At 46.4% G+C, this 14,817-nt stretch overlaps 1 protein-coding gene across 1 annotated transcript in view; it reads left to right on the forward strand.

Annotated features, from left to right (window-relative positions):
• Positions 1-328: 328 nt before the first annotated feature.
• LOC115183220 (exocyst complex component 6B) overlaps positions 329-14,817 on the forward strand; it is a 33,098-nt gene continuing 18,609 nt past the window's right edge. Inside the window, exons 1-5 of the mRNA XM_029744555.1 lie at positions 329-1,332; positions 1,415-1,520; positions 2,548-2,657; positions 8,673-8,784; positions 10,052-10,186. Coding sequence (XP_029600415.1) covers positions 1,013-1,332; positions 1,415-1,520; positions 2,548-2,657; positions 8,673-8,784; positions 10,052-10,186 — 783 coding nt within the window. The 5' untranslated portion in view covers positions 329-1,012. The remainder of the gene's footprint in view (positions 1,333-1,414; positions 1,521-2,547; positions 2,658-8,672; positions 8,785-10,051; positions 10,187-14,817) is intronic.

The following is a 14,817-nucleotide window of genomic DNA, read 5'->3' on the forward strand; positions in this document are numbered from 1 at the left end:
TATGACACGAGAGGGAAGGACAAACTTCCTCTGCTACATAGTGGACAGGAGAGGGGATAATGTCCCTGGGAAGACAGATGGGGGGTGTTAGTCGTACTGTGACCCCCCTGGGAAGACAGATGGGGGGTTGTTAGTCGTACTGTGACCCCCCTGGAAGACAGATGGGGGGTGTTAGTCGTACTGTGACCCCCCTGGAAGACAGATGGGGGGTGTAGTCGTACTGTGACCCCCCTGGGAAGACAGGATGGGGGGTGTTAGTCGTACTGTGACCCCCCTGGGAAGACAGATGGGGGGTGTTAGTCGTACTGTGACCCCCTGGGAAGACAGATGGGGGGTGTTAGTCGTACTGTGACCCCCCTGGGAAGACAGATGGGGGGTGTTAGTCGTACTGTGACCCCCCCTGGGAAGACAGATGGGGGGGTGTTAGTCGTACTGTGACCCCCCTGGGAAGACAGATGGGGGGTGTTAGTCGTACTGTGACCCCCCTGGGAAGACAGATGGGGGGTGTTAGTCGTACTGTGACCCCCCTGGGAAGACAGATGGGGGGTGTTAGTCGTACTGTGACCCCCCTGGGAAGACAGATGGGGGGGTGTTAGTCGTACTGTGACCCCCCTGGGAAGACAGATGGGGGGGTGTTAGTCGTACTGTGGTGACCCCCCCTGGGAAGACAGATGGGGGGTGTTAGTCGTACTGTGGTGACCCCCCCTGGGAAGACAGATGGGGGGTGTTAGTCGTACTGTGGTGACCCCCCCTGGGAAGACAGATGGGGGGTGTTAGTCGTACTGTGACCCCACTGGGAAGACAGATGGGGGGTGTTAGTCGTACTGTGACCCCCCTGGGAAGACAGATGGGGGTGTTAGTCGTACTGTGTGTGTGATGACCCCCCTGGGAAGTTGAACCATTGTTACTGCAGTTCATTCTTACTAAATACCAGAGAGACATTCAATACACTGTAAAACAACGCAGAACACACACACACACACACACACACACACACACACACACCACAGAAATGCCACTTCTATTGTGGAATAACATACAGCTAGGGTTCAAAGCCTCTCTCTCTCTCTCTCTCTCTCTCTCTCTCTCTCTCTCTCTCTGGAACACTGTTTGGAATGTGGGAACCTTGGAGCGTCGCTCTCAGCATTCCGGGAAGACTCCGGAGGGGAGCAGGAAGAACTCCCCCCAGCCAGCAGTGTGTCTAACCTCAGTGGCCTCAGTTCCCAGTACTGATCCCTGTGAAAAGCCGTACTGGCACGCGCCTCGAGTTCAGAAAGGGCCTCGGAATCTCACTGAACCCAGAAAGAGCTTGGATGGAGAGAAGGAGAAATTGTGGGGATGATGATGATGAGGTGGAGAAAGGTGAATAGTGTGCCCATTGTGTTAACCGTTCTTCTCATCCCTGTCTCTCCAGGCAGGTGTTGGACCAGGATAACTTTAGTCCCATCCCCGTGGCGACAGAGGAGGAATACAGACAGTTCACTTCCCAGTTCCCCTTTCAAGATCCTGAACTGGACAAGGTATTGACGAGGGCGTTAGTGTATAAGGGGTGGGTAATTTGCGGACCAGAAAGAGAGCAGTTATGTGAAAGAAAAAATATATATATAGGTCTATTATAATTCCCGCGGGACAGGATTTCTTTAATACACACACCTTTTGCTCATATTGCATAGTTAGGTATTACCTAGTTAATTATTTATCATAGTTAAAAGCATTTTCTTCCAGTATTTCATTATATTTCTTTATTTCCTGAGCTGTGCCGTAATTTACACACTGTCACATTATTTTGTCTTAGTATGCTTCTAAAAAAAAAAATACCATTCCTTTACAGAATACTTACTCTCTTCTCTGACTGTATTTTCGGCAGTTCTTACCGTGGCCACTAGAGGGCGATCAAATGATTTCTAGGGGTCTGTACTCCTGAAGTTGTTGAACGTTTTCGATGCCAGTTACTGTCGCTCCGCAGTTCTCGGCTGTTAGCAGTTTCTTAAAAAAAAAAAAATAATAATACTAATACTAATAATAATAATAATAATAAAATAATAATAGTAATAATAATAATACTAATAATAATAATAATAGTAATAATAATAATAATAATAATAATAATAATAAAAATAATAATAATAATAATAATAATAATAATACTATCCCTTTTTTATTTACTCATTACTGTCTTTATTTTATCTAACAAATGTAACATTTAAAAAATAATCATTAAAAGTTTTATATAACTTTAAAATCAAACCTCGTAAACAATTAATTTAGACCCGCCGTTATTAAAAACAACAGTTTTATTTGCTGAAATGTTACCTGGCTATTGAAAGGGACAGGCTTCTATTGAGACTCTGCCTTCAATTGAAGTTTTACGGTAGTCTTGCCATGTAATCAAACCCTGGATAATGAGTGAATTAGTTGATTGAATTGTATTAAGTCTGGGCTGGAACCAAAGCCTGCACAACCTGTAAACTCTCTAGGACTAGGGCATTTTGACTTTTGTTCGAAGCTTGTCTGTAACCCCTTGGCCTCTCCCTCTCTCCTCTGTAGCTTCCGTTCCCTAAGAAGCTTCCGTTCTCTGAGTTTGTTCCTCAAGTCTACTCTCAGGTCAAAGAGTTCATCTACGCCTGCCTCAAGTATTATGAAGACCTGCACCTCAGGTACACACACATATACATATACATATATACATATACATATACATATATATATATATATATATATATATATACTGCTCAAAAAAATAAAGGGAACACTAAAATAACACAATGTAACTCCAAGTCAATCACACTTCTGTGAAATCAAACTGTCCACTTAGGAAGCAACACTGATTGACAATAAATTTCACATGCTGTTGTGCAAATGGAATAGACAACAGGTGGAAATTATAGGCAATTAGCAAGACACCCCCAATAAAGGAGTGGTTCTGCAGGTGGAGACCACAGACCACTTCTCAGTTCCTATGCTTCCTGGCTAATGTTTTGGTGACTTTTGAATGCTGGCGGTGCTTTCACTCTAGTGGTAGCATGAGACGGAGTCTACAACCCACACAAGTGGCTCAGGTAGTGCAGCTCATCCAGGATGGCACATCAATGCGAGCTGTGGCAAGAAGGTTTGCTGTGTCTGTCAGCGTAGTGTCCAGAGCATGGAGGCGCTACCAGGAGACAGGCCAGTACATCAGGAGACGTGGAGGAGGCCGTAGGAGGGCAACAACCCAGCAGCAGGACCGCTACCTCCGCCTTTGTGCAAGGAGGAGCAGGAGGAGCACTGCCAGAGCCCTGCAAAATGACCTTCAGCAGGCCACAAATGTGCATGTGTCTGCTCAAACGGTCAGAAACAGACTCCATGAGGGTGGTATGAGGGCCCGACGTCCACAGGTGGGGGTTGTGCTTACAGCCCAACACCGTGCAGTACGTTTGGCATTTGCCAGAGAACACCAAGATTGGCAAATTCGCCACTGGTACCCTGTGCTCTTCACAGATGAAAGCAGGTTCACACTGAGCACATGTGACAGACGTGACAGAGTCTGGAGACGCCGTGGAGAACGTTCTGCTGCCTGCAACATCCTCCAGCATGACCGGTTTGGCGGTGGGTCAGTCATGGTGTGGGGTGGCATTTCTTTGGGGGGCCGCACAGCCCTCCATGTGCTCGCCAGAGGTAGCCTGACTGCCATTAGGTACCGAGATGAGATCCTCAGACCCCTTGTGAGACCATATGCTGGTGCAGTTGGCCCTGGGTTCCTCCTAATGCAAGACAATACTAGACCTCATGTATCTGGAGTGTGTCAGCAGTTCCTGCAAGAGGAAAGCATTGATGCTATGGACTGGCCCGCCCATTCCCCAGACCTGAATCCAATTGAGCACATCTGGGACATCATGTCTCGCTCCATCCACCAACGCCACAATGCACCACAGACTGTCCAGGAGTTGGCGGATGCTTTAGTCCAGGTCTGGGAGGAGATCCCTCAGGAGACCATCCGCCACCTCATCAGGAGCATGCCCAGGTGTTGTAGGGAGGTCATACAGGCATGTGGAGGCCACACACACTACTGAGCCTCATTTTGACTTGTTTTAAGGACATTACATCAAAGTTGGATCAGCCTGTAGTGTGGTTTTCCACTTTAATTTTGAGTGTGACTCCAAATCCAGACCTCCATGGGTTGATAAATTGGATTTCCATTGATTATTTTTGTGATTTTGTTGTCAGCACATCCAACTATGTAAAGAAAAAAGTATTTAATAAGATTATTTCATTCATTCAGATCTAGGATGTGTTATTTAAGTGTTCCCTTTATTTTTTTGAGCAGTGTGTGTGTATATACACACACACACACACACACACACACACACACACACACACACACACACACACACCTGAGATATGGCTTCTTCTTTGCAACTCTGCCTAGGTCAGCATCCCGGAGTCGCCTCTTCACTGTTGACGTTGAGACTGGTGTTTTGTGGGTACTATTTAACGAAGCTGCCAGTTGAGGACTTGTGAGGCGTCTGTTTCTCAAACTAGACACTCTAATGTACTTGTCCTCTTGCTCAGTTGTGCACCGGGGCCTCCCACTCCTCTTTCTGTTCTGGGTAGAGCCAGTTTGTGCTGTTCTGTGAAGGGGGTAGTACACAGACATCTTCAGTTTATTGGCAATTTCTCGCATGGAGTAGCCTTCATTTCTCAGAACGAGAATAGACTGACAGGTTTCAGAAGAAAGTTCTTTTGTTTCTGGCCATTTTGAGCCTGTAATCGAACCCACGAATGCTGATGCTCCAGATACTCAACTAGTCTAAAGAAGGCCAGTTTTATTGCTTCTTTAATCAGGACAACTGTTTTCAGCTGTGCTAACATAATTGCAAAAGGGTTTTCTAATGATCAATTAGCCTTTTAAATTGATGAACTTGGATTAGCTAACACAACGTGCCATTGGAACACAGGAGTGATGGTTGCTGATAATGGGCCTCTGTACGCCTGTGTAGATATTCCATAAACAATCAGCTGTTTCCAGCTACAATAGTCATTTACAACTTTGACAATGTCTACACTGTATTTCTGATCAATTTGATGTTATTTTAATGGACTAAAAATGTGGTGTTTTTTTCAAAAAACAAGGACATTTCTAAGCGACCACAAAATGTTGAACGGTAGTACACACACACACACACACACACACACACACACACACACACACACACACAAATATATATATATATATATATATATACATACATACACACTTATACACTTGTTGTCACTTACTTCCACTCCATCCCCCCTCTCCACTCCATCCCCCCTCTCCACTCCATCCCCCCTCTCCACTCCATCCCCCCTCTCCACTCCATCCCCCCTCTCCACTCCATCCCCCCTCTCCACTCCATCCCCCCTCTCCACTCCATCCCCCCCTCCACTCCACCTCCCCCACTCTGTGACCTGATCAGGCCAAATCATCGGGTCGTTATGGTGATGAAGAGAAGGATTTCATTTGTCTGACTGTTCTGGAAGGTCAGCTGGATGATTATAGAGAGCGAGAGATTCTGCCAGAATTGAGTTTAGTTCCGAGGTCTGTGGTTCTGTCAAGCTACTATTTCTCTGGATTCCATTCCAGCCCCTAGCTACAGTATGATGGGGCGTGGCTACAGGATGATGGGGCGTGGCTACAGGATGATGGGGCGTGGCTACAGGATGATGGGGCGTGGCTACAGGATGATGGGGCGTGGCTACAGGGGGATGGGGCGTGGCTACAGGGGGATGGGGCGTGGCTACAGGGGGATGGGGCGTGGCTACAGGGGGATGGGGCGTGGCTACAGGGGGATGGGGCGTGGCTACAGGGGGGTGGGGGCGTGGCTACAGGGGGATGGGGCGTGGCTACAGGGGGATGGGGCGTGGCTACAGGGGGATGGGGCGTGGCTACAGGGGGATGGGGCGTGGCTACAGTATGATGGGGCGTGGCTACAGTATGATGGGGCGTGGCTACAGTATGATGGGGCGTGGCTACAGTATGATGGGGCGTGGCTACAGTATGATGGGGCGTGGCTACAGGGGGATGGGGCGTGGCTGCGGGGGATGGGGCGTGGCTACGGGGGATGGGGCGTGGCTACAGGGGGATGGGGCGTGGCTACAGGGGGATGGGGCGTGGCTACAGGGGGATGGGGTGTGGCTACAGCGGGATGGGGCGTGGCTTCGTTGACAGTTGAGTTTAAATATGCAGCTAACGGTGAAATGGTGAAACGGTTGTAGAAGTTTTTATGGAGTCACATATACACTCTCTGATAGATAAAGATGCGACATTCTGAACATCTCTTCAGTTATTGAACGACACCAGAGAACGTTGACATCTTGCCAGAGAGTATATTTCTGGAGTTGAGTGTTTTTAACACAGCATGTTCCCTCCAATGGGATTATCTATTGTATTGCACTGATTATATGGAATCTGATTGTGTGTGTGTGTGTGTGTGTGTGTGTGTGTGTGTGTGTGTAATCAGACAGGCTTACTGGCCACGGATGGACAGGAATAATCGAACAAAGATGCAGGAATTATTTTCTTCTCATCTTTCTCTGTTTTTTATCCTAATATTCCATCCTGATTTCCCAACGCTCAACTCCGTCTCGCTCCACCACACCCACCCACCCACACACACACACACACACACACAGTATGTAATGAAGGGGAAATGGTATGATAATACACCGTAGTTTTAACCCACAGGGTGAATCAGGGCTTGACACAGCTAATAAATATCACAGGACGTTTTCAACATGGTGTGTGTGTGTGTGTGTGTGTGTGTGTGTGTGTGTGTGTCTGGCTCCCAGTCCCTGGTTTCTTTCTGGTAATTTCCTGATTGCTCGTCTCGTTAGGTGGACATCAGCATTGTTTCACTTAATTTCTCTGTCAACCATAGCCCCACTACTAACACACACACACACACACACACACACCCCCACACACACACACACACACACACACTTTTGTATTGCTATCCTTGTGGGGACTAAATAATTGATTCCCGTCCAAAATCCTATTTTCCCCTAACCCCTAAATCTAACCTTAACCCTTAACCCAACCACAAGCCTAACCCTAACCATAATTCTAACCCTCATTGTAACCCTAATATAATATTGCTGATTGATTCTCAGCATGTGTGTGTCTCATTATCTACATCCGCTGTACAACATAGACGTTCTGCACTGTCCAAAATCTCTCTGTTCTTTCTTTCTCTCCTCTCTCTCGTCTTTCTCTCTCCTCTCTTCTCCTCTCTTCTCCTCTCTTCTCCTCTCTTTTCCTCTCTTCTCCTCTCTTCTCCTCTCTTTTCCTCTCTTTTCCTCTCTTTTCCTCTCTTTTCCTCTCTTTTCCTCTTTTCCTCTCTTCTCCTCTCTTCTCCTCTCTTCTCTCCTCTCCTCTCCTCTCCTCTCCTCTCCTCTCCTCTCCTCTCCTCTCTTCTCCTCTCCTCTCTTCTCCTCTCCTCTTTCTCCTCTATTCTCTCTCTCATAGACCTTCTGCACTGTCCAAAATATCTATATTCTCTCCCCTATCTTTCTCCCTTTCTCTTTTCTCTCTCTTTTCTCTCTCTTGTCTCTCTCTCTTCTCTTGCTCTCTTTTCTCTTTCCATCAGTCTCTCTGGTCTCTTTTTGCCAAGTCATCAATTGAACTTGAGGAATCTTTCTCCCTCGGAATTGTCCAAACGTTGTTTGTAATTCTCTCATTCCCTCCCAGAGGGAAGGTTTTTGTGGATTCCTGTCGTCCAGTCAGTCTCAAGACAATAAGACACAATTTAGAGATTTGGTTGGAGTGTGTGTGTGTGTTTCTGTTGGTCGAAATGGTGTGTTAGCCATAGTCCTGCTGTGGCCGCGACTTAACGTAGTCGACCAATGGAGGCTCATTGTCTACGCCTCCCTCTAAATCCCGCCCTTCGCGGAAAAATAATGTCAACACTCGCAAATCGAAAAGACTGGTAGTAAAAGCAAAGAAACAAAGATACGGGCAGTGTAACCAAAAGGTAGTACCGTTGGCAGAATATATTCAATAGGATTGGTTGCTGGGAAAGTTTAACCGGAAACTATTTTTGCATTAGTTATCTTTCGCTTTTAAAAAAAATAATTTGTCATTTTGATCTTGCTTTAAAATTATTTGCTTACAAGTTTTGGGGTTTTGATTTAAACATCCACTATTTTAAACATCCACTATTTTCCCGAAAATATAATGTTTACATTCTCAACTTTAATTTTATTTTTGAATTCAATACATACGGGGTGAAATTGACCCCATACAGGGATCCTATAATTCATAATCAATTATCTATATTATCCATGGTAGGACCTTGTTAAACTAATTCCATTCGCTTAGTAGACCCCCACCCCCCCCCCCACCCCCATGGCTTATACTTTTAATTAAGGAGAAAACACATTGCGCTTAGTGACGATTTGCCGCTCGGCTTAGTGTGTTCCAGGGACGTTTTCACTCGGTTTGTAACCTACACCTGCTTTGCCGGCAAACATTACCGGTGTGTCCGTGCCCTTAAAGAGCCTTCCTGTCCTACACGCCTGCTACACTGGATGTGTAACTGTTGCAAAACGTGAGATGCCCCTATTCATTTCAGCGAAACCTTGCAGAAGCCCGACCTGCTATTTGGAAGCCCCGATGTATCTCTTTATGTTATATCGTCTTTGTGTGTTTTCAGCTCTACGGAGATCGATGATGTGATCCGTAAGTCGACCAACCTGCTGTTAACCAGAACGCTCAGTAACTGTCTACAGTATGCAATGAAGAAGAAGAACGTAGGACTGGCTGAGGTAAGAGTGGGTTTCGGTCTTTCTGTAAATAATGGGGTCAATGTGTGACTTTGGGATCAACATTTCAAAATGGTGGAGGAAAAAAAAGAAAATCATGCAGTTCCACATGTGTACTTAGAGAAATATATGAATATTGGCCACTCAGCAACATTGGATGTTGTCTTGATTAGCAACTCCAGTGTATATTTGGCCTTGTGTTTCAGGTTATTTGTCCTGCTGAAAAGGTGAATTTGTCTCCCAGTGTCTGTTGGAAAGCAGACCGAACCAGACTGAACCATATTGCCTGTGTTTAGCTGTATTCCGTATTTCTTTTTATCCTATCCTAAAAAAAAAACTCCCTAGTCCTTGCTGATGACAAGCATACCCATAACATGATGCAGCCACCACCATGCTTGGAAATATGAAGAGTGGTACTTAGGGATGTGTTGTATTTTACTTAACACTTTATATTCAGGACACAGAGGGGGGGTTTATTTAAGATACTCTTTGAAGAGGTAGGGTTTCAGATGTTTTTCAGAAGATGGGCAGGGACCCTGCTTTCCAAAAACAGTGCTGCGACGGACCTACCCTTTCTACTCGTAGAATCGCAGTGCTGCCCCGGTAGCGACGGATCTACCCTTTCCACTCGTAGAATCGCAGTGCTTGTCTGTGGCCAACAACTTGACTTTGAGCCAATCAGAGAGCACCGAACCCCACGTGGGGGAGGCACCAAAAAAAAAAAACTTTAAATATATATTTGTCGTACATCCACGGATGAGCCAGTCACACTTCATGTGCAATGTAGGCTATGGGATGGTAGCTAGCTAAGTACACAGATACAATGCACACAACACTAAATACTTCCTCCAAGCTAGCTAACCACTGTAACTAGTATTGACAGAATTAAATCACAATGGATTAGCTAGTTTTCCATGAAACCGCTGCCTAGTTAGTGCAGTGTCCTTAGCTAGCTAGCAACATTAGCGCAGCTAGCTTGGAATCTAGACCTTAAGTACACGGACATGCATTGCCAAACAATGCTACTGCCACTTTCTGTTTTCGAGTCTTTTAACAAGGCTGAGTGACTGATGACTTTAAAGGTCTTTGCTGTGTGACACTGTTCAGAGATGCTAAGTATCGTAGACAGGGAAACGTTTGACAATCCTACCTTTTTGTCTGAGCTTTTAATGGGGAATGTTTGGATATGTTGCTTACGAGGTCTCTGAGGTGTCCCTCTGCCTGATCACGTGTGTGTGTGTGTGTGTGTGTGTGTGTGTGTGTGTGTTAGCTGGTTCAGGTGATCATCAACACGACCCAGCTGGAAGCATCATGTGTTTACCTGGAGGAGTTCATCTCCAACATCACTAATGTTCCCCCCGATACCGCCAACGCTACCAAGCTCTACGGGACGTCCACGTTTAAGGTACGCTCATGCACAAGCAGACTCCCCCCCCCCCCCCCTCCCCCATCCTTCTCTCCATCCACCACTTGTCTTTTCTTACAAGCACTGATTTTGCTGATAGAAGCTTTCTTGAGAAAAGGTTTACTTGCTGTGATATGTGGTTGACTTACCAACCTTAATTGAATGAACTGACTGTAAACTAGAGCCCAACGATATTATCGTCCGATTTATAAGCATTTCACAGAAATATTTCTATCTGTCTTTATTCCACAGATACATTGCTGATATTATATACATATAATAAAGCAAAACCATTTTAAAATACATTTTCAACGGTTGCCTGACGAGGAAATGCTGCTCATTGCGAGTCACACTAGGTCACAATGCCACACTAGGTCACAATGCCACACTAGGTCACAATGCCACACTAGGTCACAGCCAACGTATTTGAGTAATTAAATAACAAAAGTACACTTCACCAAGCAAGCAGCCCTCGTCACATTCTCACTTAATTAACATTAGCTGATTAGCTACCCAGCAAGGTCGTTAGCTAGCAATCTGTGCTACTTATGTGCCAACACTGGACTGGCGCCAAAGTGAACACTTGTCTTTGATATAAAATAACACTGTCTGGTCCTATTATGTTTTCTGAAATCTGAAGGGGGGGAAAAAAACATGTTTGTGTGTTTTCTGTAAGAAAACATTGTTGTAATGAACTGCTAGCTTGCGCTTGTCATAGGCTTCCATAAACTGTTTGTTTACATGACCTTTGACTGTTATAAACACTAGTAAATCTACTCAAGACAAATGCTGATGCTGACACCTAGGCTGCAGTCCAAACTCAAAGTAGACAGCCCTTGGCCCTCGGCCCTAAACCCTCGGCCCTAAACCCTCGGCCCTAAACCCTCGGCCCTAAACCCTCGGCCCTAAACCCTCGGCCCTAAACCCTCGGCCCTAAACCCTCGGCCCTAAACCCTCGGCCCTAAACCCTCGGCCCTAAACCCTCGGCCCTAAACCCTCGGCCCTTGAATGACGTTTTACATCGTCACATCCGAATGTACCTTAAATGTGCCTTGCCCAAGCGAGGGAGAGTGATGTTTGGAGAGGCAAAGTCCTTGGTGGAAATCATGAAGTTGAGTTTAAAAACAATCAACCTAGAGCCATTTTATGTACCCAGCAGGCTAAGTTGCTTGTTCGCACTCCTGTCAGGTAGTCAGCTAACCGTAGCAGGTAGTCAGCTAACCGTAGCAGGTAGTCAGCTAACCGTAGCAGGTAGTCAGCTAACCGTAGCAGGTAGTCAGCTAACCGTAGCAGGTAGTCAGCTAACCGTAGCAGGTAGTCAGCTAACCGTAGCAGGTAGTCAGCTAACCGTAGCAGGTAGTCAGCTAACCGTAGCTGGCAAGCTAGTTTTATTGTTTGGTCATTTATTCCAATACATTTCAGAATCCCCCAAAATATGTTCATGAAGCTAGCTATGTTTTATAGACTACTCACTGCGAGACTAAACCAATTTTCCAACTCTCTAAAATCAATGTCGTGTGTGTGTGTGTGTGTGTCTATATATATATATATATATATAATTTTACCAAACTAGCTCCATAATTTGGTCTGACATTCCGAAAATGCATCCATGTTGATTGAATTTGGCAGTTCACGGCCACCGGAGTTTGACACGTGACTACAGTTTGCACTGATTTGTGGGTCATATCAACCCCACAACTGATCCAAGTTGTTCACTCGCTCCGTCGAGCTAAATCGAGAGGGCCGAGGGGAGGACAACTTTTTGTGTAGTGTTTTTGTTATTCACCTGATGTTTGTCTGATGGAGCCACAACCTTATTGGTTAATATTTTCCATTTAACTCTGATAGATTACATTTATCAATAACAACACTATTCGTTTAAAAAATACATCTATTATAATCAAGACGTGGGTGGAATACATCATGTTTATCTTGAACAAATATAAATGAAACAACGTTTTCGTCACGATTTGATGTTTATCGCTTTGAACTGAACAAATTGGAAGGACAAATTTTACATACAGTATTTTATGGACATGATAATTGAGCCCCGTTGAACACAAATTAAGGCCGGTCTACACACCGCACGCCGCACGAGGGACAGAGTGTTTGTTTTTATAAGTGTATTTCTTGCACTTGATGCGTGTGTACTGTGTCTTCCTGTCCTTCTTGGGTCCACATCCATCGCAGCGCTTCTTCTTGTTGCTACCGGCTGCAGTCTAGAACGATGAAAACACTTAGTTCAGGGATTTTACTAACTTCTCACTCACTCACATATATAGTTACAGCAGGTCAAGGTAGGAGAGTCAGACACACACACACATACAACAACATCACTCACACTTACTTCCTGTATTGGAGTTGTTGGTTCTGTGGGTCGGGCGGATGGTGCACCAACATCCTCCTTCTGAATCCTCCTCACGATGTCTGCAGAAGCTGGGGTCCTTGGGATATGTTCCCTCCTTTGGATTTGAGGTCTTACCAATGCCTTGTCCAGCTCCTGGAGAAAGAGCCGTCTCCTCTGGAGCTTCCCTCTGTTCCAATCTGGGTTCAACGCCATCCAGATGACAAACTCGTTGTACGCCGAGATGTCCAAGATGTTGAAGACTATCACAAGTGGACAGCGTAGGGTTCTTCTTCTGCAGCTGTAGACAGTCACCAGCTTGTCTAAATTGTCCACCCCTCCTTTTGTGGCATTGTAATCCATTATGATTTCTGGTTTTTGATGTTCCTGGCCACAGATTCTCCCATCCTTATGCAGCGTACTCATGATTACCACATTTGTGTCTTTCTTTGGCATGTAGGACACTAGGGACGTGTCAGCCGTGAACACAAACTTAGAGGAATTGATAGGCCTGTTCCGTGTATTCAACAGCTGAGGTGGGATCTCTGGCTTGTTTTTTCCCTACTGTTCCTACCACCATCAGCTTCCTCTTGAGGAGTTCTGGCTTGTTTTTCCCTACTGTTCCTACCACCATAAGCTTCCTCTTGAGGAGCTCTGGCTTGTTTTTCCCTACTGTTCCTACCATCATCAGCTTCCTCTTGAGGAGCTCTGGCTTGTTTTTCCATACTGTTCCTACCATCATCAGCTTCCTCTTGAGGAGCTCCTGTCCCAACTTGTGCGGAAGTAAAAAAAAAAAAAGTTAGCGCATGTGATGTTGTGTCACGTCCAGGACAACCTGCATCCCTTGGTTCTTCTCAGGGGCTCCTCCATTTGGCTTCCCTTGGTTCTTCTCAGGGGCTCCTCCATCTGGCTTCCCTTGGTTCTTCTCAGGGGCTCCTCCATCTGGCTTCCCCGTATACACTTGCAAGTTCCACACATATGATGAAGCAGCATCACAGGCAGCCCAGATCTTGATTCCCATATTTCACAGGTTTAGATGGTATGTACTGCCTGAAGGGGCAGCAGACCCTAAATGGCATAAGCTGCTCATCAACAGTAACGTTGGGCCCAGGGTTGTTAAACAGGGGAAGGCGGTCCACCCACTTGTCCCACACTGACCTGATTGCAGCTAGTTTGTCTCTCTGCCGCCGAGCTGGTCTGGCGTGTCGGTTAACGAAGCGAATAATACTGGACATAATGTGGAAGTTTTCCGGAGACGACCTTGTTGCACGGAAACATTCTGTCAGTTTCTGCTTCCCACAGGGATTCTGGGGATTCCCCATTTGGATCTGAAATCACTCACCAGCATGGATAAGAACCCTGAATGATTTTCTGGGTGGTGTCTGAGATGAACAGTCCAGAATGATTTTCTGGGTGGTGTCTGGGATGAACAGTCCAGGATGATTTTCTGGGTGGTGTCTGGGATGAACAGTCCAGAATGATTTTCTGGGTGGTGTCTGGGATGAACAGTCCAGAATGATTTTCTGGGTGGTGTCTGGGATGAACAGTTCAGAATGATTTTCTGGGTGGTGTCTGGGATGAACAGTTCAGAATGATTTTCTGGGTGGTGTCTGGGATGAACAGTTCAGAAGGAGACTATGTCCTGAGTAACCTCCATCCGCGTCGGTCCTGGTTGTATCTTTATGTCATTGGCAGTCATGTGAGGTGGCTCATTCCTTGGGCAAGAAGATCATTCAATTTCAACAAAAATGTAAAATCCATATTTCTACTCCTGCAGGCTGCTGACGAGCTAGTTCTGGGGCTGGCTGCTAATAGGCTGGTTCTGGGGCTGGCTGCTAATAGGCTGGTTCTGGGGCTGGCTGCTAATAGGCTGGTTCTGGGGCTGGCTGCTAATAGGCTGGTTCTGGGGCTGGCTGCTAATAGGCTGGTTCTGGGGCTGGCTGCTAATAGGCTGGTTCTGGGGCTGGCTGCTAATAGGCTGGTTCTGGGGCTGGCTGCTAATAGGCTGGTTCTGGGGCTGGCTGCTAATAGGCTGGTTCTGGGGCTGGCTGCTGACAGGCTGGTTCTGGGGCTGGCTGCTGACAGGCTGGTCCTGGGGCTGGCTGCTGACAGGCTGGTCCTGGGGCTGGCTGCTGACAGGCTGGTCCTGGGGCTGGCTGCTGACAGGCTGGTCCTGGGGCTGGCTGCTGACAGGCTGGTTCTGGGGCTGGCTGCTAATAGGCTGGTTCTGGGGCTGGCTGCTGACGGGCTGGTCCTGGGGCTGGCTGCTAATAGGCTGGTTCTGGGG

This window comes from Salmo trutta, unplaced genomic scaffold, assembly GCF_901001165.1.
Source record: "Salmo trutta unplaced genomic scaffold, fSalTru1.1, whole genome shotgun sequence".
NCBI classification, from domain to species: domain Eukaryota; kingdom Metazoa; phylum Chordata; class Actinopteri; order Salmoniformes; family Salmonidae; genus Salmo; species Salmo trutta.